Here is a 27,537-nt window from a genome sequence, read left to right on the forward strand (position 1 = left end):
GACTGACTCCAGAATCTGGGGATCCCCGGCACCGGCAGCAGATTAGCCCAGCACCATTTGACTCTGGGCAATAGCTCGCTTAATCTTCCCGACGGCCCCCAGCGCCTAGAGACCCTTACAGGTGATTGTTCGCGCTTTACAAATGTGGATTATTATTATTATATCTCTTGTTGGCATTTATTTAGGAATTTTAAAGAAAAGGTAGGCCTAGATCTGGCAGTTCCCAGCCTTCCTTTGGCAGAGAGTGTTCAGGAGTATGAGCTCGGGGGTCCTGGGATCTGTAGAGTCGAATCCCAGTTTCTGGGTTTTTTCCTGGAGGATGTGCTAAGACATGGAATTTCATCTCCGAGCAAAGGGCAGCATGCTGCTCCTCGAGTTTCCAAACGAGGATTGCCATCTCGCTAATGAGTAACTGCACACCGGTAATTGAGCGAGCGATCGGATTGATACTATCTATGGCTTTATTGCCAGCCCGTCGTCGCCTTGTGGCTTTATAAAAGACAGAGCCCGACCTTGGCCTGAACTCACTCACTCTGGTGACTGGAGGTCCTGGCAGGATGCGCTGGTACATCATCCTCGGGGGCGCCCTGGCCGCAGCGGGGGTCCTGACCATCGGCCTGCTGTTGGGCCACTTTGCCATTCCCAAGCCATCCACACCCCAGCCGAGCTGGCTGCAGGACCCCTCGAGGGACCTCGACGAGAACCTGCTTCGGCAGGTGATGGAGGAAATCAACAACCAGGCGATCGGAGAGCACCTGAAGTAAGGTCTAGTTGTGTCTGCCTAGCTCGGGGGCTGTGCCCACTCCTTCATTTGTTAAATAAATACACAGTGCAGCGCAGGCGCTGGAAGTAGGGCTGCCGGGGATGCTGCAGCACCCCAGAAATAATCATGCTGGAGTCCAGAAGGTGAATGAGCAGTAAAGGCGCCTTTACATTTTGATTGATTTGATTTATAGACTTGTAAAGCGCACGTATGCCCAAGGGCTTCTTGGCGCTGGGATTAGCAGGAGTGCTGAAATTTGGCCGGACCTAGTAGTCCTGACATTTCAGTTGGCGAATAACCATGTTTTCAGCAGTCTTCTAAATGACATGAGCGACGTGCTGTTCTTTATCGGGATACATTTTGTATGTATCCCGTCACCTTTGCTGCATGTTTAAAGTCAAAGGTCAAATATCAGGCTATGTCTTCTGACAAACTGCTGCTTATTTGGAAACTGGAGGGTACTTTTATTTCTCTGACTGCAAAGTGAGAGGAGTTTGTAAAAGTTATCTGGGTGACAATACTGCTGGAGTACAGCGAAGGAAAGGCTGTAGCATGTCAGTTTTTTTTTCTAACACACAACATTTAAATTTAAGGAAATTATACACACATTTCAAATTATATCAGCTAGTAGGAAAGCACAAATGAAGCACGTTTTTGCAATTCTGAAGTGTGATGCACACAAAGATTTTAATAGGAGCAAAAGAGATCAAGTCACTTTACTTGGTGATGCGCAAATGATAAATAGTCACTGAAACGTGATTTACACAGTGAGGGGCAGATTTATGTTAACTGGCGCATCCCCAGGGATGCGCCAGTTAATGTGCGCCACAGTGCGCCACAGCTCCGCCACCCATGGTGCGCCGCATTTACAATGCGGCGCACCATGGGGCAAAAACGGCACAGATGCGTGACGCATCTGTGCCGTAAAGGCGGCGCATTGCTGGAGTTGCGTCGCAAGCGCGACGCAGCTCCAGCAAGGCTCGGGGGGGTGCCCTATCTGACCAATGCTGCATCAAGACCTACGCCTGCTTCAAGCAGGCGCAGGCTTTTGACGCAGCATTGGCCTGAAAGTGACTGAGTGAAATCTTATAGATTTCACTCAGCCACTTTTGCGAGGCGCACCTGCCCCGGAACGCCCACCCTGCGCCGGAACGCCCACAAGCGGCGCAGGGCTTTACAACGTGACGCATCTGCCTAGATGCGTCACGTTGTAAATCGTTCGTAGGGATGCGCCACGTTTACGCCACCTTGCGGGACGCAACAGCGGCGTAAACATGGCGCAAGGGCCTCATAAATCTGCCCCTTTGTTTCTGCGCTCCATATTTTTACCAGTAAAACTGCATGTCTATGCAAATTGTGTGGCCATTTCAACGGAATTTGTGCTGTCCGTAAATGACAGAGCGCTACCTCACCAGCGCTGAAAATGCACCTCTGGCTACATACTACACCCTTACCATTCTCCTACCGAAGGGGTGTGGCACATTTGCTACTCTTGTTTTGTTTGATGCTCGGATCATTCACAATCTTAATGACTTTGGTTATATAACATTAATGGCAGCATCCCCACTTTAAAACTTGTTACAGCACCACTGAAATGCAGTGCTCATCGCCTGCAGCCACCAGTTCAAATTAAGCATGAGGTTCCCTAATTACAATTTCAGGTGTTGTGGGTGGTAATACTGCCCCTCAGCTCCCCACCCCCTCAAGATCTAATGATAGAGGGGCACAGTGAACTCTAGGGTTGCAGATTTACAGGGGGGTTGCAAATAGAACCCAGAAATTCCACTGAGGAATGCAGGATTACTGGTGGAATTTGTAATTCGAGATCTATGTCCCCACTGTTCTTCCTTCATCTTCCCACATAATACCCCCATAATGTGTGAGTTATGCTGCTTTGAACGCCAGAGTCCCTAGTGAAATATTAGCAGGTCTGCATTTTTACTGTGAATCCCAGGAAACCATATGAGCCCGTCAGACTTTGAAGCAACTCGAAGAAAACAGTAATGGGGCCTTAGGGCAACATTTGGGCTCTTTTGAAAAGTGGGTTATTTTCTAGAGGACACCACACTTCCCCCATGTCATTCTTGAGCTGTGGAGTTTAGTTTACTTTCACTACTCAAGGTGCTCCTGGTTTCTCAGCAGAAACTAGAGATGTTGAGAAGGCTCCGGAGAGTTCCTTCAGTTTGTTCCTGCATTTCCTGTGCGGTCCCCGAATGAAGCCAATTTTGAGGAAGGATTGTGGAAAGTTAAGTCTGCTTCATGGTTCTAATGAATTGCTGCACTATACTGAATTATGCAGCAAGAAAAGACAAATTATACAGCTAATGTGACACATCAGAATGTGTCAGTATTATTTCACTATTGTCCTGTAACACACATTCATGTTTGACTGGCACGTTTCAAATCATTAGAACCAATTTAGCACCTAAATACAGCAATCGGCAACTAAAAGGTGACCTGTTAACATTTTCTCAGAGTCTGCCACTGTGCTGCACCACATACGACACTTTTTTTTAAAAAAAGTAGCCTTCTATCCATTTGAGCTGGAAACTATTTTTTTTAATTTTTGCTGAAATCTGCAACTTAGGCCACAGAACGTGGATTATGGGGTTAGTGCAGTAAACAATATAATTTAATAGTTCGATGGCCTAGAACATATCCACCGGTTTCCAGTGAAGCAGCTATCCCTTGCGCTTTATTGTTATTGTTATTTTATAAAAATGTGTATATAGTGTTATTATATAAACTGTTTTTGTAGAAGCATGCTGTCCCTGCATGGCTGCTACTTAGGCCCAATGGAGCATGGGGAGATGTGCTGAAAGCCAGAGAGCACTCAGAGTTTAGGATAATAGGCAGAGTGGAACCGGTCTTTACTTCTCTTATGAACTTCAGATGCCTGCGTTCAGAGCAGAGGGGAACAGAAGGGAGTTTTAGAATGATGAGCGAATGAGAACCTTATCTTGGTGCTGATCACCTGCCTGTAATCCTCTTAGTTGGACATACCGAATTAACAAAAAGGTAACTTTTAAGCAATCTCCTGAATTTCCTATGGTATGATTAGTTACACCACTTTGCTGGTAGAGAATTTCACAGCCAGCCTCCCTAAGTGTGGAGTAGTCTTCTGTCTAAGATTCTGCACTGCACTTTCAGGATAGAGAGCAGGTTTGCACTGGAGGAGTGAAGGATTCTGGAGGGTAGATACCAAATGATCTTCTGAGTGAGTTAAACAGAGAGATCATCCTGAGGGGCTTCATGAAGGAGGCGTGACACCTCTAACTAGCCATCACTGGCATCCAGCGCCATGATCTTCTCAGTACAGATACAGGATACAGGGTCCTCCAAGTAGATCATGGCATTCTTTTCAAAGATGACAGTATCTGTTTGTTTTTTGCTCCTTTTGCAACACACCTGGGCTACATTTCTTCTAGCCATCACCTGGTTCCAGGACCCAGAGGTAAAACTCCAAGACTTGACCACATGGTACTCCCTTCCAGCATCAATATCACAAAAAGGACATTGAAACTGCACAGCCCCTCACATGACTCGTGACGCATATAGTAGTGTTCTTATTGTTAGTAGACCGCAAAAGGACCTGACAAATAAGTTCTACCCACACATTTGCGGCTGTGTCTCACGAATTTGTGAAAGTTTACATTGAGTATACATCTCATGTGGTTGTGATCCGCGAGGGCATACATTGCGTACAATTTTCACAAGACTACCTAACTGTATTTTTGCAAAAATTAACACATATTTTGCCTGGAAAAAAATGCTGTTTCACCAGTGTCTAATTAGCATGTCACCTCCTTGGGCTTCTCTAGCCAGACTCAATAAAGGAATATCAATGACCAGCCTTAGTGGCAACGCCTAACCTATATGGGTCTAGAGCCTGAGTAACTGAGCTGGTATTATATAACTTGCCTGTCTCATCCACCTGGCCTGTGAGTTCACCCTACCTGTTGATTTATGAGAAACATAAAACTGAGCTCAGCCTTATCTCTTAATTGTCTGAACTACATGAAAAAGTTGAAGTGAGGCACCAATGAAATAACTGAGGTGCCAAGGACAGTGAATATAACTGAGAGATGTAGGGATCTTGAGCCAGGAAGATGTAGTCAGTGAAGTAACTGAGTAACAAATGGAACTCCACCGAGGGTACAATAAATGCAAAGGTGAAGATGACTAGATTTAGTTATAGGGGCTCAAGCATGGACGTGTTAAGGGGTTCTGCTGGAATGAAAAATAAGTATGACTTAAAAAGAGATGGGTACCCTGAGGTAATATACAAATGTCAACAAGCATGGACTGTAGATGGGCAGGAATGGATTTAGTATGAAGCTGTAGAATAAAAGATGCAAACATGATTTTAAAATTATGTTGACCTATTCAATATTGGAAAGAAAAAAATGTAAAAAGGATTATACTTCATTGGAGGTACAACCTGTCTTGAATGAATAAGAACTTTGTTACTTCGACTGTGTTAAAATAGGGGTTTAGGGTTGATAATGAAGTATGATATCATTAATTATTGGTCTCATAGATAATAAAGTCTTCATTTGCCCCCTCAGACAACTGACCATAAAGCCGCACATGGCCACGACGAAAGGAGATGATGACCTGGTGAATCTGATTTTGAGCCGATGGAACGACAAGGACACTGGACTGGATGAAGCCAAGACTGAGTGGTACCATGCTTTCCTCTCTTTCCCCAACGCTAGCATGCCAAACAGTGCTGCCGTAGGTAAGTACAAATGGCAAGTGTTGTACCTATGGTTTTGTGCAGCCTTGTAAAGTGAACTGCTTGCCCACCATGACTGAGTACTTCCGCCTCAAATAGATTTTTAGGAGCTTTGGTGCCTAAGCGTCCTAGAAGGGGGGAATGCCCAACGCCCTGATATAGCGTTAATCAAAATCTCAATGCAGGTCTGTCAAATTGCAAAGCACTTATTAATGAGTGTCCCTTTATTTGGGAAGGTATTACTGCACCCTGGAACTACCAATACCGCAGGGTGATATATTTGTTGGGTTCAGTCTTACCTCTCCCTTAGGAGTTGATAGTGGAATGAGGACTGAGCTGCTATGTCGGAATTTGTACACATGAACTCAGCAGATTTTTCCTCATTCTGACCAATTTTCTCTGTTAAGTAATCAGGTTTTATGTTGGTTGGAAATAGAATTTAAATAACAATAAAGAGATTGTGTGTTGGGGTGATAGTGTGTAAAGATGGGAGGTAGGGTAGAATTTTCATTTTCCTCCAATTAATTATTAGTAACATTTGTGGCAAATCGTGCATGATAAATCACATTGGTTCAGTGACATTAGTGAAAGCCGGATGAGATTTAAACACGATTTTATGAGGTTATCCCCAAAAGAACTGAGGGAATCACCATAAATAACGTAAGATGTAAAAGCAACATCACAAGGGGTTTGGAATTTTTCCCCCATGGACTAATTGCCAGGGTCGATCTGTGACAGAAAATAGGGCCAGGCACCTGAATAAAGGAGCCAAATAGCTAAAAAAAAAAAAGCGGTCCTCTTTTGCAAATAAGGGCTGTTTTGAACTTGTGAAGACACCCTCTATAGGTGTTTTATAGGCATGTGAGGCTACATTCATTTGTGATCTCTGCAGTCCATGTTTGCGGTGTTATGAGGGAAAGCAACAAGTCAAATCCGCTAAATAGACAATAAAAAGGCCCACAAACATCCGTAAAACTGCCCCATGCACTGACTTCTCACAACAGCCCTTCGAACACTGCCAGATTGCCCTATTAGCCAGTCCGACCCGGCTAACTGGGAAACCTTAGCAAAATTAGTAAAATTTAGAGCAGACTGTACTGTGCAGTTGTCACAACTCTCCTCAAATATGTTTTGGAAACTATAGTGGCAAATGGGGCATTTAAAATAACATTTGCGCATCAACAATAATAACTGTTGGGTGGAGATCAAAAGGAACATCAAAGGTGATTGAGATTGATAACTGAATAGTGTTTGTACTTGGTACACTGCTAAAGAGAGGTCCTCATTGCAAGACCCAGAACTAAAGTGCTATTCGTGGCCTTAAGAGCCTCTGCCAGAACCCTGTGCTGGACAATCAGGCCTGCGCACCAGTGACACTTGCAGTGCTTGAGTGCATCCTGATAAATAATGTGCAACTTTTGTTCAAGAATTAACCCCAAAGGCAAACAACACTTTGCTGATTGAGTCCCCACACTTAGCAAGAAGACCAACTTAAAGCCATTTGTTGCAAACCTGTGCCCTTGTGTGGTTACCCTATAGTTTGCTTTCCATCATCTATATATAACACCAACCCGGATGATGTATTTGCTTGCAATCAGGAGCTAACAGATGTTATAGGAACACCAAAACCACGATTGTTAGGTTTCAATCGCTTTTATGTGAAATTTTCAATGTGAAAAGCAGATCCACAATGGACATACCACCTGACAACTGTGGCCACCTCGCACTACAAAACCAGGTAAACCACTCTTTCTTCTTTGCACGGGACTACATCAAATATTGTAGGTAGCGAGTGCAGTATTTACAAATAAAATATCTCGCTGCTTGGGTGAGACAAATCAAAAACAGATATCAAGAAAAGTAGAAAACAAGGAGACAAATGAACCCCACACACCCCTCCCTCCCCACGTGACTTAGTTTCAACGTGTTGAATTTTATATTTAGGTTTACACTGCAATTTGATGCAGAAGCCACACTCTCTCTCCTCTAGCACCGTTGTGGACATTGATTATTCAGAAGATAGAATTGGTACAGCCCTAAAGGATCTAGGACATACCTGTTCTCCACAGTCACTGTCAAAGAAAGCCAGTAGAAGTGCCCAGTCCTCAAAAGAATAACTTTTTGATGAAGAGGGTACATATTAGTTTCATAGCTATTATATACTATAGACGCTGATATCATTCTTGCAAATGTGGTATAGTTTTGGTTCCCTGTTTAGCAAGAATTTTTACCTAGCTGCAAGTAGCATTGTGGTAAGTATTGCCAGAGTATTCACTGGGTCAGGAAGTATCTGCACCGCTAGGTTTCTTTAAAAGCCATTATCAACTGATCCCAGAGAGGTTTAATCTTCTTAAAACACCAAAGCATATGTTATAAGATAAGATATTCCTTTAGCTCTGCAGTATCTCCAACAGCAACCGACATTTGTTATATCTATGGCATGCAGCCCAGTGAGGTAACTTGCCACCTAAAATCAGTTTAGCTGTCTCTTCTTGTCCCTGGGAATATCAGACCCCTCTCATTTGTCTTAACATGTTATTCCTCTTTTGAGACTTTCTTGCCTAACTCATTACTGTTGCCTAAGGTGCCTCGCACTATATTTTATGTCTTAGACAATGCATATTTATTCTTGGAGGATTTCTGAAGCAGTGTATTCCGGTTCAGGGAGGATCTGGCCTTGCAGTTTGGCTGGACTGTTCCCATTGGAGCAGGGTCAAGACTGATTTGCAGATAGCTTGGTCAAAACTGTTTGACATGGTGTGCAAAATAACAATGGATTGAGATGCAGCCAAATCATTACCAGTGGCTGAGATTAATTCAAGCATTCCACACATCACCATTTTTGTATACTTTAGTGTGTTGCTGTAAGTGGTACGGGTATGACCAGACGTATGTCATGTGCATACTGTGTCACTGGAATCAAGTTATACCTGGCTGATGAGCCCTAACTATGGTGAAACTGGTCCTGGGTTGCTTATATTCCAGTTCAAGGCTATCCTTGCTTGGCAGTTAAGGCTGGACGTTTACCATTGGATCAGGGTCAGACCGATTTGCATATGGCCAGGTCCAAACTGAGGTGGCTTGGTGTGCAAAATAACTATGAATTGGCATGTGACCTGAGTACTTGCCCATGTCTGAGAACAATTCATGCAAAAACAATAGTTGATGGACAGAATGCAGAACAATGTCATACATTCACCCCAGTACAGAGATCTGGGCATAAATCCATCGTTTTTTTGCACTCCACACCACCCCACTTCAGACATGGCCATATGCAAATCAGCCTTGACCCTGTGCCTCATGGGAACAGTCCAGCCCGAACTGCCAAGCCATATCTTCCCTGGACCGGAATCAAGCATCCTAGGACCGGTTTCTGGCTATCAGCCGTCAACAACCAGAATAGCTTGACTCCAGTGGTGTGGAGAGCATGGGACTCCCGTCTGAGCATACCCGTCCCCCTTGGGGTGACAAATGCAAAAACAATAGTTGATGGACAGAATGCAGAACAATGTCATACATTCACCCCAGTACAGAGATCTGGGCCTAAATCCATCGTTTTTTTGTACTCCACACAACTACAGTTCAGAAATGGCCATATGCAAATCAGCCTTGACCCTGTGCCTCATGGGAACAGTCAAGCCCGAACTGCCAAGCCACGTCTTCCATGGACCGGAATCAAGCATCCTAGGATCGGTTTCTGGCTATCAGCCAGAATAGCTTGACTCTAGTGGTGTGGAGAGCACGGGACTCACGTCTGAGCATACCCGTCCCACTCGGGGAGACAAATGCAAAAACAATAGTTGATGGACAGAATGCAGAACAATGTCACACATTCACCCCAGTACAGAGATCTGGGCCTAAATCCATCGTTTTTTTGCACTCAACACCACCCCAGTTCAGACATGGCCATATGCAAATCAGCCTTGACCCTGTGCCTCATGGGAACAGTCCAGCCCAAACTGCCAAGCCATGTCTTCCCTGGACCGGAATCAAGCATCCTAGGACCGGTTTCAGGCTATCAGCCGTCATCAGCCAGAATAGCTTGACTCCAGTGGTGTGGAGAGGACGGGACTCACGTCTGAGCATACCCGTCCCACTCGGGGTGACAAATGCAAAAACAATAGTTGATGGACAGAATGCAGAACAACGTCATACATTCACCCCAGTACAGAGATCTGGGCCTAAATCCATCGTTTTTTGCACCCCATACAACCCCAGTTCAGACATGGCCATATGCAAATCAGCCATGACCCTGTGCCTCATGGGAACAGTCCAGCCCGAACTGCCAAGCCATGTCTTCCCTGGACCGGAATCAAGCATCCTAGGACCGGTTTTTGGCTATCAGCCGTCATCAGCCAGAATAGCTTGACTCCAGTGGTGTGGAGAGCACGGGACTCACGTCTGAGCATACCCGTCCCACTCGGGGTGACAAATGCAAAAACAATAGTTGATGGACAGAATGCAGAACAATGTCATACATTCACCCCAGTAGAGAGATCGGGCCTAAATACATCTTTTTTTGCACTCCACACCACCCCAGTTCAGACATGGCCATATGCAAATCAGCCTTGACCCTGTGCCTCATGGGAACAGTCCTGCCCGAACTGCCAAGCCAGGTCTTCCCTGGACCGGAATCAAGCATCCTAGGACCGGTTTCTGGCTATCAGCTGTCATCACCCAGAATAGCTTGACTCCAGTGGTGTGGAGAGCACAGGACTCACGTCTGAGCATACCCGTCCCACTCGGGGTGACAAATGCAAAAACAATAGTTGATGGACAGAATGCAGAACAATGTCATACATTCACCCCAGTACAGAGTCATCCGCCATCTACCGCCACCTTGTTCTGTGGAAGACCATGGCCCTCTCCTCTTTGCATTTCCCCTTATGGATCTTAGTACATCTTTAGAGTTGTTGTCCGGCCTGAAATCCGGCTCTCCTCTAGACCCATGTCCGGCTAAATGCTTGGGGAAAGTGGCTTCCGCCATTAACATCTTGGTGAACCCCCTGCTGAATACATCTCTGTCGACAGGGGAGGTGCCTCAGGCCTGGAAGAGCGCCATGATTTTACCACTGCTCAAAAAACCCACCCTGGACCCCTTGATACATGCCAACTACAGGCCAATCTCCCTTCTCCCTGCTCTGGCAAAAGTGGCCGAGCGGTATGTGCATAGGATAATTTCCAGTTTCATCGAAGGAAACGACCTATTGCACTCCTCGCAGTCCGGCTTCCGTGCTAATTTTAGCACGGAGTCGGCGCTGCTGGAGGTCACTGATGCTATCAGGGAAGTACTCGACTCGGGGGGAAAGGCCGTGTTGGTTATGCTTGACTTGTCGGCGGCTTTCGACACCGTTCCTCATGATGCCCTCCTTGTAAGACTCTGGGAGTGTGGCCTTCGAGGAACGGTGTGGAATTGGCTAAAATCATTTCTGGCCGACCGCCGACAAACGATCTGGGCGCCTCCTTTTTCCGCTGATATGGCTCCGCTAGAGGTGGGAGTCCCGCAGGGCTCCATTCTCAGCCCTATGCTGTTTAACATCTTTATGGCCCCTCTGGCGGAAGTCGCGGAATCTTTTGGCGCCCGGATCGTGTCTTACGCTGATGACACCCAACTCCTGTTCACATGTGACAGGGAGGGGTCATTTGATGGCATAAAGATCAGGGATTGCCTTGGTGCGGTGTTTGAGTGGTTCAGAGGTCATGGCTTAAAATGCAACTCTGACAAGTCAGAGTTGCTCTTTTTCGGTTGCGCACCGGAACATGACTGGAAATCCTGGTGGCCTCAGGATATGTTTCCTCCTGACAAGGTTGCTGTGAAGGCGAAGAATCTGGGAGTGATAGTGGACTGTGATTTATCCTTTGGACCCCACATCTTGTCCATTGTTGGGAAGTGCTTCGGCATCTTACGGATGCTGAGGAAATTTCTCCCTCTACTGTCACTCAATCACAGGAAAACAGTCGTACAGGCATTAATCGGGTCGCGACTGGACTACGCAAACGCTCTCTTTCTGGGTCTACCAAAATATCTCATGACCCGTTTGCAAGTAGTCCAGAATTCGGCAGCCCGTGCCATTTTTGGACTCCCAAGGAGAGCTGGCGCCACGGCCTTATTGAACACTCTTCATTGGCTACCTATCTCCAAGCGTGTCCTTTTTAAATGCCTGACTGTAGCCTTCAAGGCCCTTCATGGTATTGGCCCCAAATATATTGGGAAACGCATTTTCCGGTATGTGCCAAGCAGGAATCTCAGGTCATCTGGTCTGTCTTTGCTTAATGTTCCAATAATTCGTCGTGCACGATTGGGAGGTCGTTCTTTCCGCTATCTGACACCCAAGGCATGGAACGAATTACCAGTGTCCCTGAGATCGGTCCCCTGTCTTCTGACTTTTAGAAAGGATCTGAAGACATGGCTTTTTAGGAAATAGTCTTTCTTTCTGTTTTTTCTGTTGTGTGGTTGCTTTCTATGCTGTCTTTCTTTGCCAAAGCGCCGGGACGCTCCTTTGGAGTTGCCGTGCGCTATAAAAGAAATAAAGTAACATAACATAACATAACATAACATAACAGAGATCTGGGCCTAAATCCATAATTGTTTTGCACTCCACACCACCCCTGTTCAGACATGGCCATATGCAAATCAGCCTTGACCCTGTGCCTCATTGGAACAGTCCAGCCCAAACTGCCAAGCCATGTCTTCTCTGGACCGGAATCAAGCATCCGAGGACCGGTTTCTGGCTATCAGCTGTCATCAGCCAGAATAGCTTGACTCCAGTGGTGTGGAGATCACGGGACTCACGTATGAGCATACCCGTCCCAATCGGGGTGACCAATGCAAAAACAATAGTTGATGGACAGAATGCAGAACAATGTCAATTTCAATTTCAATTTTTCAATTTCAGCAAAATTTGTATAGCGCGCTACTCACCCAGAAGGGTCTCAAGGCGCTGGGGGGAGGGGATCGTTACTGCTCGAAAAGCCAGGTCTTGAGTTGTTTCCTGAAGGAGAGGTGGTCCTGGGTCAGTCGTAGGTGGGTGGGGAGGGAGTTCCATGTCTTGGCCGCCAGGTAGGAGAAGGATCTTCCCCCAGCGTTGGCTCTGCGAATGCGTGGCACGGTGGCGAGGGCGAGGCTGGCCGATCGTAGCTGGCGGGTGGGTGTGTAGAAAGTGAGGCGGCTGTTGAGGTACTTCGGGCCCATGTCGTGGAGAGCCTTGTGTGCGTGGGTGAGGAGTCTGAACGTGATCCTCTTGTTGACCGGGAGCCAGTGCAGGTCTCTCAGGTGGGCAGAGATGTGGCAGAGGCGAGGGATGTCCAGGATGAGTCGTGCGGAGGCGTTCTGTATGCGCTGGAGTCTTTTCTGTAGTTTGGCGGTGGTTCCCGCGTAGAGGGTGTTCCCGTAGTCCAGTCGGCTGGTGACGAGAGCCTGGGTGACTGTCTTCCTGGTTTCGGTGGGGATCCATTGGAAGGTCTTACGGAGCATGCGCAGGGTGTTGAAGCCCGATGACGATACGGCGCTTTCTTGTCTGGTCATCGAGATGGAGGAGTCCAGGATGAAGCCCAGGTTTCGTGCGTGGTCCATTGGCTTGGGGGTGGTGCCCAGGGCAGGGGGGCACCTGGAGTCGTCCCAGGCTGAGGGTGATGATCCCAGGATGAGGACTTCCGTCTTGTCTGAGTTTAGTTTCAGGCGGCTGTTCTTCATCCACTCGGCTACATCTTTCATTCCTTCGTGTAGGCTGGTTCTGACGGTAGCGGGGTCGTTGGTGAGGGAGAGGATCAGCTGGGTGTCGTTGGCGTAGGAGATGATGTTAATGTTGTGTTGGCGTGCGAGGACTGCGAGGGGGCTCATGTAGATGTTGAAGAGGGTGGGGCTGAGTGAGGATCCTTGTGGTACGCCGCAGATGACTTCGGTGGCCTTGGATCTGAACGGGGGGAGGCGGACTCTCTGGGTTCTTCCAGCGAGGAATGAGATGATCCACTCCAGTGCCTTCTCTTGGATTCCGATGTTGCTGAGGCGCTGTACTAGGGTGCGGTGGCAGACAGTGTCAAATGCTGCAGAGAGGTCCAGGAGGATGAGGGCCGCTGTTTCCCCGTTGTCCAGCAGGGACCTGATGTCGTCGGTGGCTGCGATGAGGGCGGTCTCGGTGCTGTGGTTGGCTCGGAAGCCGGACTGTGGGGGGGTCGAGGGATCCGTTTGTCTCGAGGAAGGCGGCGAGCTGTTTGTTGACGGTCTTCTCGATGACTTTGGCAGGAAAAGGGAGGAGCGAGATGGGGCGGAAGTTCTTGAGGTCGTGTGGTCCGCTGTTGGTTTCTTCAGGAGGGCGCTGAGCTCGGCGTGTTTCCAGCTCTCCGGGAAGGTGGCGGTGATGAAGGAGAGGTTGATGATGTCCCGGAGTTGGGGTGCGATGGTGGAGTCGGCCTTGTTGAAGACGTGGTGGGGGCAGGGGTCGGTTGGTGATCCGGAGTGGATGGTGTTCATCATGCGGGTGGTGTCTTCGGTGCCGACCGGGGTCCAGTTGCAGAGGGTGGTGGTGGGGGGCGTTGGTTCGGTGGTTGGGTTCGTGGTCTGTGCGCCGAAGCTGTTGTGTATGTCGGCGATCTTGCGGTGGAAGAAGGTGGCGAGTGAGTCGCAGAGGTCTTGCGAGGGTGTGATGTCGTTGTTTCCGGCGTTGGGTTTGGAGAACTCTTTGACGATGCAGAAGAGTTCCTTGCTGTTGTGGGTGTTGTTGTCCAGTCGTTCTTTGAATGTTGTCCTTTTGGTGGTGCGGATCAGCTGGTGGTGTTTGCGGGTGGCGTTCTTGAGGGCAGTCATGTTTTTTGTGGTCTGGTCTTGGCGCCAGGCTTTTTCCAGGGTGCGGCAGTTTTTCTTGGATGTTTTGAGTTCGTCGGTGAACCAGGAGGCTTTCTTGCTGCCGGGTCTGCTGGGAGGGTTCTTCAGTGGTGCGAGGTTGTCGGCGCAGTTGGTGAGCCACTGTGTGAAGGTGCGGGCTGCTTCGTTGGGGTCCGTTGCACTGGCGGGAGGGTTCTGGCTGTGGGAGGTGGTGAGCTGGTCGGCGGTGATCTTGCTCCAGCTTCTGCGAGGAACCTGTTGCGGTAGTGGTGGGTCGTAGTTCTTTTGAAGCTGAAGTGGACGCAGCTGTGATCCGTCCAATGAAGTTTGGTGGAGTGGCTGAAGGAGATGTGCTTGCTGGAGGAGAAGATGGGGTCAAGCGTGTGGCCGGCATAGTGGGTGGGGGTGTCCACCAGTTGTTTGAGTCCGAGGTTGGCGAGGTTATCCAGCAGGGCGGTGGTGTTGCAGTCCTTGTTGTTCTCCAGGTGGAAGTTGAGGTCCCCTAGGAGGATGTAGTCAGTGGAGGGGAGGGCGTGCGGGCTGATGAAGTCTGCGATGTCTTCGCTGAATTGTGTGCGTGGTCCTGGGGGTCTGTAGATGAGAGTGCCTCTGAGGGTGGTCTTGGGGTCGGTTTGTATCTGGAAGTGGAGGTGCTCAGCGGCGGTAAAGGTGTCGTCGGAGTTGGTCGTGATGCGGATGGTGTTCCTGTGGACGATGGCGATGCCTCCTCCGGTCTGGTTGACGCGGTCCCTCCGGGTGATCTTGTATCCGTTCGGGATGGCTATGGCAATGTCGGGCGCGGAGGAGGCGTTCATCCAGGTTTCCATGAGGAAGGCGATGCCTGGTGATGTTGTGTCGAGGAGGTTCCAGAGTTCGACGGCGTGTCTGTGGACGGAGCGGGTGTTGAGCAGGATGCACTTGAGGTGGTTGTTGCTGGTGTCTGGCCTTTTGGGTGCGGTGCAGGTCCGGAGGCAGACGAACTTGCAGGCTTGGCAGGTGAAGGGTCCGTGGGTGCGTTTAGGGGTGGCTCGATACCAGGCGGGGTTCCGGTCGGGTTTGAGTGCATGGAGGGTTGCGGCGTCGAAAGTTTGTCGTGGTGGCTGGCAACATTGTGGGCCAGGGGTCCTGGCACTGGGCGCGGGCCCGGCGCGGACGGGCGCAGACGGGCTTGCCTTTGGCGCACCTTCGGCACACAATCCGCGCACCCGCTGTGCGCGTACGCTGCGCGTACGCCGTGCGGCCTCCGTATGAGGGGCTGAGGGAGGGAGGAGCAGCTGGGAGGCGGGAGCGGGGTGGCGAATGGGAGCGGTGGGGGCACGGGGCCGCAGGGAGCAGCGGCGGGAATACGAGGGCGAGGCGGGAGGCGGGGGGCACAGAAGGCAAGGGGGAGCGAGGGGAAAGAACACTTAACTATAAACAATTAAAACGAAAACTAAGTTGGAAACAGAAGGCAAAAGGGGGACAAGGGGAAACTAATGAACAAAAACAGAGGGTAAAGCGGCGAACTCACAGCGGGGTAAACGGCGAACTCGCAGGCACAGGGAAGACGAGATATGCAGGAGGAAACCAGCGGGCAGAGCGTAGCACACAGCATGAGGAGGACCACGCGGTGGCTGGGGGGGCGACCTCCCTGGTGGCAGGTCATACATTCACCCCAGTACAGAGATCTGGGCCTAAATCCATCGTTTTTTTGCACTCCACACCACCCCTGTTCAGACATGGCCATATGCAAATCAACCTTGACCCTGTGAATCATTGGGAACAGTCCAGCCCGAACTGCCAAGCATGTCTTCCCTGGACCGGAATCAAGCATCCTAGGACCGGTTTCTGGCCATCAGCCGGAATAGCTTGACTCCAGTGTTGTGGAGAGCACGGGACTCATGTCTGAGCATACCCGAACCACTCGGGGTGACCAATGTAAAAACAATAGTTGATGGACAGAATGCAGAACAATACCATACATTTACCCCAGTACAGTGATCTGGGCCTAAATCCATAGTTTTTTCACTCCACACCACCCCAGTTCAGACATGGCCATATGCAAATCAGCCTTGACCCTGTGCCTCATGGGATTGAGATTAATTCAAGCATTTCATCCATCAGTTTTTTGTACACTCTAATTTCTCATATGTCAGATCCAATACATTCATGTTGTGCGATGTGTCATGTGGGCTGGTCTGTCTTTGCTATGCAGCCACACAACGTTACATAAAGTTCTCTCTGCAAGTGTTTGGCAAATAAAACACCATTGTTTGTGATCGCTCTCTAAGGAAGGCCACTTGGTAGTACTGTGTTATATTCGAGATATCTAAGCCCACTGTCTGATCATTAGGTGAACCTTAGGGAGATCCATGTCTTCTTACCTCCCCCTTTTTATTGGTTGCAGATCAGCTTGAGTTATTTCAGGGATTGAGCTAGGGATTGAGCTGTAGTATTTAAAAGAGAAATAGGATTCTGGGGTCGATTGTCATCTTTGTGGAGGTGATTCTGCCCACCCGAGAAAGGGTGAAGTTATGCCGGCTTTGTGCTTTCTTTTTAATCTTGCCCAGCAGAGGTATGATATTGTCTCGTGTGCCGGCTACAGTTGATGACAGACAGACCCATAGGTATTTGATATGTCCCATTCTTTGTTTAAATGGGGAGTATGATGTGAGCCATTCATGTAGTCCCAGTGGTGCATTTATAGGAAGAGCTTCAGATTTAGCCAATATTTATTTTAGAGTCTACAACTTTATGAACTTCATCTAGTATATTATGTAGAGATGGAAGTGATTTCAGAGGTTGTGATCTATGAAAAGAGATATCAGCCAATTGCAGAATTTCAATAACAAGGATTGAGGCAGGCAGGCAAGCATAAGAATGAGAAGAGGCTATACTCAGAAATAGAAGGTATGCAGAGGATGGAAGGTTAGAAGAGGGTCACTGAAGAAATAAAGGAGAGGAATCAAGCGGAAGTACACCAAAATCAATTTTTTATGCAAGGTTTTAGGAGTATATTGGGAGAAAGCTTTCTTAGTTAACAAACAATCGGAGAATGTAAGTAGTAAAAAGAAACAACATTATACAAAGTGCTCCAAATCTGGGCCAAACAGCTTAAACGTGATTCCAAATGTACAAATCATTTAAACAAAAAAGCCCTACTCTATTGTGACGCAAGCCTAGGACAACCCTTTAAACATAGTCTGAAGAATCCCAACCTTGGTTCAGGATTTGTACGCTGAACAAGGGGAGTTGGCGCAAAAAACCCCAAAAAGGTCTAATTTATCTTTAACATTTCTTTATTGATTTTCACAGAATACACATAGCTCAGCTGGACATTGGGCAATAACCAACCTCATCGTGGGTGAGGTTTCAAGTTACAAATTACAAAAAGGAACGACAACAACTTCCCACCCCCTCCCACTGAACCCTCCTCTCCCTGTACCCCCACACATGTCTGGCACTTCCATGCCGGAGCAGTTAAGAGGCCTCTTGAGCAGGCGCAGTAAGGCGGAGCAATTTCAGGTATTTAGGACAGGTACATTCGTTGTACTCTGAGGACAACAGTGCCAGGAAGGGGCTCACAGTTTAGAAAAGGAACTGCCTTTGTTTGTTAGTGAAAATGAGATCCTTTCCATACCCAAGATTTACCACATGTGATGCAACCATCCCGTATGTGTAGGTATACGAGCCGTGCCCCAATGAGTAAGTATGTTCTGGAGAGAAACCCCTAGGGCCAGTGCAATTTGCCAGCCTCTTTGGGATTTAAGGGGAAACATGAGGGCATTCAGCAAACCCAAAAGAATGTACACTGGCCGCCGGGGTAGCTCTGTGGCAAAGTGGCTATCTAGGTCCTGTAACACCTGTTTCCAGTAAGATTGCAGGCATGAGCAGTCCCACAAAATATGAGTCAGCGTGCCCATTGATCCACACCCTCACCAACACCATGGATCTTCAGATGGGTTGCATTTGTGGAGTCTAGCTGGAGTATAATCCCAATATAGTGCTATTTTTCTAGCTGTTTCTATACTAGCTACACTGCGCGCAGAGTGCTTGGCACTGTAGTAGATATTCCCCCAGTCCCATTGAAAGAAAGTGAACTCCAGATCTACCTCTCATCGCTTTTGGCTTGGTGTCTTGTGAGGGGTGGGGGCTTTCCTAATCAAGCTGTAGAGTTGAGATATGAGGTGAGTGTTGTCTACTTTGGAAAGTAACCACCTTTCGAAAGCAGTGAAACGGCCCTGCACTAATGGGCGAACCTCAGGATGCATAACCCAATGTCTAATTTGCTGGTAGTGGAAGCGTTCCACCTCGGGGATTTTTTGCTGGCTGCGAAGATCTTCGAAAACCAAGGGGCCCGTCTCGTCAAACAGATGCCCTATAGATCTGCTGTCCTCCTCGTCCAGCATGCAAAGGATTTCTCGCCCTGCCCAGGGGAGAAAGAGGGGTTTCCAACAATAGGTTTCAAGGGGGATGGAAAAGTGGTAAGGTCTTTTGCGGCCGCTATCCTGTCCCATGCCTTAAGGGGAACCCTCGTGATGCACGAGAGGTATAAGTTCCTGGGTCTCGCCGGTTTAGTTAGGAAGGGTATCTGCCATAATGCTCGTCCAGCCAATGCCCTATCTATGAAGAGCCAGTGTTTTTCGGATTCTTGATGCAACCACTTGACGAATGTCTGAATCTGGGTCGCCCAGTAGTAGTCCTGTAGGTTAGAGACCCCCAGCTCCCCCTCCTCCGGTGGTCTAAAGCTCAGGTTTCGCCTCATTCTAGGTCTCTTGCCTGCCCAAATAAAGGAGTCTATCTCTTGCTGGAGCGTGCATAGCATTCCTTGGGGTGGCTCTAAGGGTAGGGTTTGGAAGATAAATAGTATCTTAGGCAGTATGGTCATTTTGATTGAGGCAATGCGACTGAGCCAAAATAACGCATGTGGCTTCCATCGGCGCAAGTCCTCCCGCACCTGACGTAGCAAAGCGGTATAATTCAGAGATACTGTGTCATTGATAAATGCTGTGAGTTGGATCTCTAAGTAGGGGATGGCCTTGTCAGCCCATTGAATGGGAAGGTCGGTTTTTAGGGAGGCTAGTGTGGGGGGTTTGAGAGTGAGGTTTAGAGCCTGAGATTTGTGTATATTTATTTTAAAGCCTGATGCTTGGTAGAAGCACTCAAGCTCCGACCGAACAGCTGGAACAGACATCATGGGGTGTTCTAAGGATACTATTACGTCATCCGCATACAAGCTCAATGTATGCAGAACTCCCCCAAAGTGGATGCCAGTAGTCCGCGATTGTCCCTGATACGTTGAGCCATTGGTTCCATGTAAAGGTCGAAAAGTAATGGGAAAAGGGGGCAGCCCTGTCGAGTCCCTCTCTGTATGGGGAAGGAGGAGGATGTGAACCCATTCACTCGCACAGTGGCTGTTGGGTTGGTGTAGCCGCTGAAGACCCACGCTATGACCTCTCTGGGAGGCCAAAATGCTGCAGATACTTCCAGTTTACGCTGTTGAATGCTTTTTCAGCGTCCATGGACAGGATCAAACGTTCTGTATCGAAGCGTTGGGCTTTATCGATGACATGTAATATACGTTTGGTATTGTTGGCACATTGGCGTCCAGGCTTAAAACCGGCTTGGTCCGGGTCGATCAGACCAGGTAACAGTGGCGATAATCTAGCCGCCAAGACCCCCGTGAACACCTTAAAGTCAATGTTTAATAGGGAGATTGTCCTGCAAGAGGCACATTGTTTTGGATCCTTTCCACTCTTGGGTATCACAATCACTGAAGCTCCAAGCATGGAGTCAGAGAACCTAGTTGAATTCCCCACTGCGTTATATACCCTGGTAAGGATGGGAGCCAGAATATGGCAGGAAGCTTTGTAAAACACTCCTGTGAAACCATCCAGACCTGGAGATTTTAGGGGTTTTAATTTGACAATTACAGAGATCACCTCATCAATGCTAATCGGAGCCTCTAGCTACTCAGCCTGATTGGGAATTATGGTGGAGGTGGGGACTCCCCGGAGAAACTCCGTCGGAGCCTGCGCAGAGAGATCTTGAGCTGTATATAAATCCACATAAAATTGACGGAAGGTGTCAGCTATGCCCTGGTCTGTAACCTTAGCGCCTCAATTAGGGGCGAGGACGGAGTCGATAGTTGATGACTGTCTCTGGATCCATAGCTTGTGGGCCAGTAGTCTCCCTGCCCTGTCGCCTCCAGTGTAAAAATTATGGCAAAGCCTGATTTCCGAGTATTCTGCCCTATCTAAGTCAAGTACCACTAGCTGGGATCGCGTCGCTTCTAATTCAGTGCAAACTTGAGGTGCCCCTGTCCATTGATGTATCCTCTCTAGCTCTTGTGTCTGCTGTGTTAAAGGCACTCTCTTTCCTGTACGCGCTTTGTTGTCTGAGGCCGCTATTGGAATAAATTCCCCCCTGCCTACCGCTTTTAGTGTGTCCCAAAAACTAGGTAAAGGAGTGTCAGGGGTGTCATTAGTTGCCAGGTAGTCTTTCAGGGTTTTAGTGATTCGCTGGACTACCTTGGGTTTGTGTAACAGCGTGTCTCTGAGGTGCCAAGTGCATGGGTAGAGAGGCTTAGGTGGGAGTGATAGTGCCATGGTTATCACAGAGTGGTCCGATAGGGATTGTGGTAGGATATCAACTTGTTGGATGTAGGGGATCAGCCCTGGTGTACCTAAAAAATGATCAACTCTTGTGTACGTTTTATTAGAATGTGAATAGAAGGAGTATTCTCTCGCAGTGGGGTGTTTCTCCCTCCATATATCTATGAGCCCTATCTCAGCCACTAGCTGTTTCCCAGCGTCCGATAGAGCCCCTGTCTGCCCCTGTCTCTGAGCTGATCTGTCTAAGGCACCATCAAAGACAGTGTTTAAATCCCCCCCCCCCCCCCCCCCAGGGGAATCGTCCTGTCCTGGAATGTGCTCATCTCCTGCACTTCTCTGTTCAAGTAAGCTTCTTGTCCCTCGTTGGGAGAGTTTGTTGACCCTATAGTAAGGGATTGTGAGCCCACGACCAGTGAGTAGGCTAAAAAACGATCCTTCAGTTCGGCTTGTTTAGACCCGATCCTCCTGGGACATTTCCTTGATATGAGAATAGCTACCCTAGCTTTTTTGTTAGGGAGGGATGAATAATATTGCTGCAGGGAAGCCCACAAGCGCATTCTACAAGTGTCTACCGCCAGGAGGCGCATCTCCTGGAGCAGGCATATGTGGGCTTTAGAGTTATCTAGATACAATAGTATTGACCTGCGTTTGGTGGGGTTATTTAGCCCTTTGACATTGAGAGTCAGGATCTTGAGAGAGGGGGGCATCACAGCGATCTAGGCCTGGGTGCTATTAGGCTGCCTTGCGTGATTAGAATCGAAGAATAACTGAAGCTGATCTGTTAGCCATGCAGAAGGTCTGGGTGAGGTATCGAAAGTGTTATGGAAGTGACAAGAGGAGGCCCCAACCCAGAGTAACAACCCCAAAGAATGTTCAAAAGCAACTAAAGAACCCAAAATTGAACCTGAAAGTCCTGGGAATACCATCCCATGAGGCGAGGTGGAAGAAGTTCAGTGCAGCCCGCTCGGTCCCTTCAGGACCCCAGTTCATCAGCTAATGGTACAAGCCCACCGTGGGTACATAGACCCCGCTTCATGTATCGCTCGTGGTTGCCCCCAGATTGTTTGTGCTGGACCTTTGGAGCCTTCCTCAAACTACGTCAGGATGGCCTTTGCCATTGTTTCGGGATCAGGCCTCAATTTCAGGGAGTTGTTACCCGCTGTTCGCCATCTACCCAGTCTCCTGTTCCTGCTCGACGCTCAGGCGATGCCCCATCACCTGTTGCTTCTTCTGGGATGTTCAGCATGGTGTGGGCTTCCGTGACAGAGTGGACCTGCTGAACTTTACCGTTAATTTGGAAGATGAGCCTAAATGGGTGTCCTCATGAGTACAGGATTTTTTTGTCGCGGAGATAAGCAGTGATGATTTGGAACTCTCTTTGTTTTTGAAGAGTCAACACTGCCAGGTCTTGAAATAGGAGAGGCTTGTGTCCTTGGTACTGGAAGGTGTCGGTATCTCTGGCTTTTTGCATAATTTTGTCTTTCAAGCGGAAGTCATGCACGCAAGTTAAGATGTCTGGGGGGCTGGGGAGGGTCTACCGGGCCCCATTCTGTGCGTGTGGTCTAGCTTGATCACTATGTCCTCAGAAGGGGCAAGAATCTCTCTGAACATGCCTATGACATACTCCTCAATGTTCTACCCTTCCGCCCCACGTGTAACATTGCGGATGCGGATGCGGATGTTATTCCGCCTTGTGCGGTTCTCCAAGTCCACTGGAGATCGAGTTGTTGCTCTTTTAGGCGGGTCACTTCCTGCTGTAGGGATTCTAATTCTTCATCCCTGCTTACGGCCTGGCTCTACTAAGTGTCCACTCTGTCCCCAAGAGAGTCTACATCCTTTCGTACCTCTCTGATGTCTCGCGCTATCTCAGCCTTCATTTGCTTGAAGTCATCTCTAAGTGAGGCAAAGAGGGTCTCGATAAAAGCACGGGTAAGCGGAGCCTCCCCATCCTTGTTATCCTGCGGTCCAGTCAGGCTCTCTGTGAGTGTAGATGAGGCCTTTGTCAACATCTCCTTGACCGAACTGTCTTTCTTTCCTTCTTTTGCAGTCACCATACTTGGATGAGCAGGCACTTGTGTGCCGTCCCTGGACAGAGGTTGCGTTCGCAATCGATCTCTGGGGTGGCTCTAGGCAGCCTGGCTTCTGGCAGTGTGGTGGTGTTCCGTTGTGTGTAGGCTCCGTAAAGGGGAGGAATGCTGTCTGGGGCCGTGCTCCCTTCTATATTTGGGGCCTGATATCCCTGGTGAAGGGCCGCTTGCTGTCACACCACGCTCCCAGTACCCAAAACCTCTCACAGGTCCTGTCGCCACTCGCTGGGGTGCAGATAAGGGGGACAGCATGCCTCTCGATTACATCTGGTAAGGTCCGGTCATTGCTGGTCCTGGCAGAGGAGTGAGGGAGCTGTTGCTGGGAAGAAAAGCCCACACAATGAGGTGGGCCCAGGCCAAGAACAGGAGGTGGAGGGACGTCGCGCTTCGCTCTGCCCGAGTCTGGGCACAAAACCCGCAGTGTGGTCATGGGTGGGGGACTGCCAGTTGCCGCCAGGCTGGATGTGCCTTATATTTATGTGCGTTGCGGTGATGGTTCCCCACGTTGTTGCCTGTGCCTGCAAAGCTGTTGACTACTTTGTGGCTTTGGGTGGATTCTGATGCAGCTGAGCAATCTCTGCAGGGTCTCGCGCTGTCTCCGCCCTGGCCGGGCCTGGTTGCTCAGCTCCCTGAGTGCTCTTTGGTTGTGGGTTGTGCCGTGATCGCGGCTCCGTGGCGCGCTGACACCGCCCCACTCCACTGATGCTCACGGAGTCATTCAGGAGCCCCCGATGCAGCAGATCCACTCCGATCTTCTTCCAGGCCGCCCTCAAGGCCTCCGGCACCTCACGATTATGGTGTGCTTCCCTGGGTGGCTCCACCTCCAGGGTGTCTGGCGCCGAGGCTTCGGTACTCCGTGCCACACTTTGCCGTCCCCAGCTCGGCAAGCCGCAGGGGGATCTCGCACTCACTTTTCAGCTGCTGATTGCTGCCGTCTGGAGGCCTTGCACTGCCAATCCACTGTTCTGGCAGTCCTGGCCTCCCGCGGCCCAGCCCGCGACCAGGCCATGCTCTCTGCGGCTCCTGGCCGGTCCCTCAGACCGCGGCTTTCACTGGACCCAGGACGCCGCGCAGACCCCCACGCCGGTCCCTGTATGTTCCGGGAAGAGTCCAGGTGTGCAGGTCGCAACCTCAGGGCCATGCTGCTCAATGCTCAGGCCTGGTTTTGGGGCAGGAGCGACAGGCAAACACGACCTACAGAGTCGCCATCTTGGCCACGCCCCAAAAGGTCTAATTTAAAGATCTTCCCTCACTGTCCTGTAAATAAAAGTTTGTTTCACTCATTCACTAAAACTGAGTTATTTGGCTTTGGCTGACAGTGTTTCACCAATGCGCAATCAATCAGATTTGTACCTTGTTTTGTTACCTAAATCCATCCAAGTGTATTTTGTGCTGTTTTTGTATGTGGCTATTATAGTACATGCTTTGTATGTACAAGCGAAGCAGAGTGATGAAGGCCTGTAGGTTCCATTTTTAACATCTCTGGCCTGTTCCTGTGCACAAGTTGGAGGTAAATTTGTTTTCCCAGACCGTGGAAGTGTATCAGGATGCAGGAGGGTGGAGAGCTAGACAGGGAAGTGAGGACAAAGGAGACAAGGCTCCTATAGAAATGTTGATTTCAGTCCTTCCTGTAGGTCTGCCACTTGGCAGATGGTGAGGGTGTAGAGGGCTGCAGTCTGTTGTTCTGAGTGAGCAGGGTCTTTTAGGGAACAGCACCCTTATGTCTCTTTCCCGATCACTGTCTTTGTGGTTCTTCATGGCCAGATGCAGTTAGTTCCCACATCTTTACGCCTCTGTTGTGGGAGCTCCAGGCTAGAGACTACCCTGCTATGATGAGCCTTGACCCCACACAAAGGCTGTGTCTACGGATCTGCATAGAGAGATACTTGAAAAGGAAATATCCCAAGCTAGTTATCCTGCCTACTCCTCTTTGTTTTGATCCTATTACAATCCCTGTTTCCATCACACTTCAGAAAAACAGAAATATATGCATTAACTCATTATTAAAAGAAAAGGCTTAGGCAGTGGAGCCCTATAAAACACAGCACCTGACCCACTATTCCTTATTTAATATGTCTGTATATTGGGGATACCCAGAGATCCGAGTGCACACTGTCAACACACCCACTGCCACAATGCAATCCAATACAGGAACATTATAGTTAAAACAAGAGCAAAGGTGCACCACAAGGCAAGGAAAAATATTCAGTCCGTATCCAGTCATTTTAATCTAGTTAACAACATAATATCCACATTTTACACTTAAGGCAGCGATAGGAACCTCTCCTACAGTACCTCAAAAGTAATTAACACAAGTCCATCAGCAGGAATGCGACCCCAAACCACAGAGGATCAGGGTCTGTAATCTCCGAGTGTCTTTTTTCAGGTTTGGCCTGCAGAGTGCTTGCTCTGTGCTTGCAAAATCTCTTTATTGAACAACAAAATCTTAAAAGAGGCTTAGAGCCTGCCCATTACTTACTGTTACTTACCATTGCCTGGCTTCCCTGAGGCTTCCACATCACTTTACTTGCCATTGGCTGGCTCCCATTTGGTTCCCTCGTCACTTTTTCCTATTGGTCAGTGCCTCCTTCACTCCTCCATATTCCTCCTGAGCTTTGAGTCTTTGTTTTGCCGTGGTGTCTAGACCAGGTACTTCTTCTGGTTGCAAGTGTCCTGGTCAGTGGTACTGCTCTCCCGCGGAGCTCCACCACCAAGTAGCTGCCCCCTGAGTGCGCTCTGACCCTTCTGGGTCGGGTGTTTGAGGCCCTCCTCCACCCTTTTTGCTGCCTGGGTAGTACAGTAGGAGAGCATTCTGCTTTTCTGCCCTCTGTCCCTCTGCTGCTTCTGTCTTTTCATTGCTCTCTTTTTCTTTCCTCCTACTCTTTGTGCCTTTTTCTCAGTTTTTTTCTTTTGCCTCCTTACTCTTGTTGCTACTTTTTCTTGCCCTCCAGCACTTTCACGTTTTCCTGCCACTGCTGACCTGTCGCCTTTCTCCCCCTCCAGCGCACCATGTTTGCCACCTTCCAGCTGACTAGCCTTTCCCCCTCACACTACTTAATAGCATCCACCTACTGGCCTCACAGTGGGCGCACACATCGGGCACACCGCTAGAGTGCTGAAGGCGCTACAAAGGCAAGCCCATCTGCGCCTGTCCGCAACCCGACTCCGCCCAGCGCCAGGGACCCTAGTCCTCTGACCTGCTACAGCTACGATGCAGCTTCCTCCATTATCGCAACATCAACTGCCAGCTCTCGATGCCTATCAACACCCATGCCCCGCTCTCTGCCTTCACTGTAGCCATCGCCAAACATCACCATCGCCATCCTCGACAGCTACAAGATAATCCGCAAGGACTGTCCCCTCCAGCCAGGAGGAGGCATCACAATCATCCACAAAAGCTCCCTCCACCTGACCACCCACTAAGACATACCAATGACCCACATGGAACACCTCCACTTCCAGATCCAGACCAACCCGAAAACCAACCTCCGCGGCACCCTTGTCTACAGACCACCCGGTCCCCGTGCCACTTTACCGACGCAATCGTACCCAAGGCCCTCACATCCACAGACTACATCCTACTCGGAGATCTCAACTTCCACCTGGACAACCAAAACGATCCTAACACCTCCTCCCTCCTTGCGAACATCGTCAACATAGGACTTAAACATCTAGTTAGCTCTCCCACGCACACAGCAGGACACACCCAACTCTGTGTTCGCTGCACAAAACAGCATCTTCTACAGCCACACCACCGAACTCCTCTGGACCGACCACCACTGCATCCACTTCTCTTTCAACAAACCCACCGCACATCAGCACACCCACCGTTTACCCTGCAGAAGCTGGAACAGTCACAAAAGATCAACTCACCACCTTCCTCAATGACACATCACTACCAACATCCTCAGATGTCAATACCACAGCACACACCTCCACCAATGGATCACAAACTGCGCCGACACCCTTGCCCCCCTCAAGAAAGCCACAGGCAAAAAACATGTCAAGAAAGCAAGCTGGTTCACGCCCACGCTGCTAGATTCCAGACACACCTTTATACAGCTCAAAAAAACATGGAGGAACTGGAGGAAGGTCCTTTCTCCTACTGCGCCTCCAAGACATGGAACACCCTGCCCATACACCCCAGGAATTCACCCTCGCTGACGCAGTACAGAAAGAACCTAAAGACCTGGCTCTTCAGATTAACTCAGCACTGATCCGCTGCTCACCCCCCCCCCCAAACCCCCTCCCGCCCCAACACTCCCCAGTACCTGGAGACCCTCACGGGTGAGTAGCCATGCTTTACAAACCCTGATTGATTGATTGATTGATTGTGTCCACTGCAGGTACTCTTTTTGCTCTCTTCCTGCCATCACCAGTGAAAATGACCTACTCTTTGCTGTAGTTGCTTCCAGTAAAAAAAGTTGCCCCCTTTGAAGGGGCAGACCATCCAACGTTGACCCCAATCCAGGCTAAGCATAGACCCAAACAACACTTCTTGCACACTAACTCTCCTCTTCTTTACTTTCTTTCTA

The 27,537-nt window shown here is 49.1% G+C and overlaps 1 protein-coding gene across 1 annotated transcript in view; it reads left to right on the plus strand.

The window, feature by feature from the left end:
- Window positions 1–445: 445 nt before the first annotated feature.
- The window catches only part of NAALADL1 (N-acetylated alpha-linked acidic dipeptidase like 1), a 246,209-nt gene continuing 219,117 nt past the window's right edge, over window positions 446–27,537 (plus strand). The window contains exons 1-2 of the mRNA XM_078660781.1: window positions 446–760; window positions 5,332–5,504. Coding sequence (XP_078516907.1) covers window positions 558–760; window positions 5,332–5,504 — 376 coding nt within the window. The 5' untranslated portion in view covers window positions 446–557. The remainder of the gene's footprint in view (window positions 761–5,331; window positions 5,505–27,537) is intronic.

The sequence above is a fragment of the Lissotriton helveticus genome, chromosome 9 (assembly GCF_964261635.1).
Source record: "Lissotriton helveticus chromosome 9, aLisHel1.1, whole genome shotgun sequence".
NCBI lineage: Eukaryota > Metazoa > Chordata > Amphibia > Caudata > Salamandridae > Lissotriton > Lissotriton helveticus.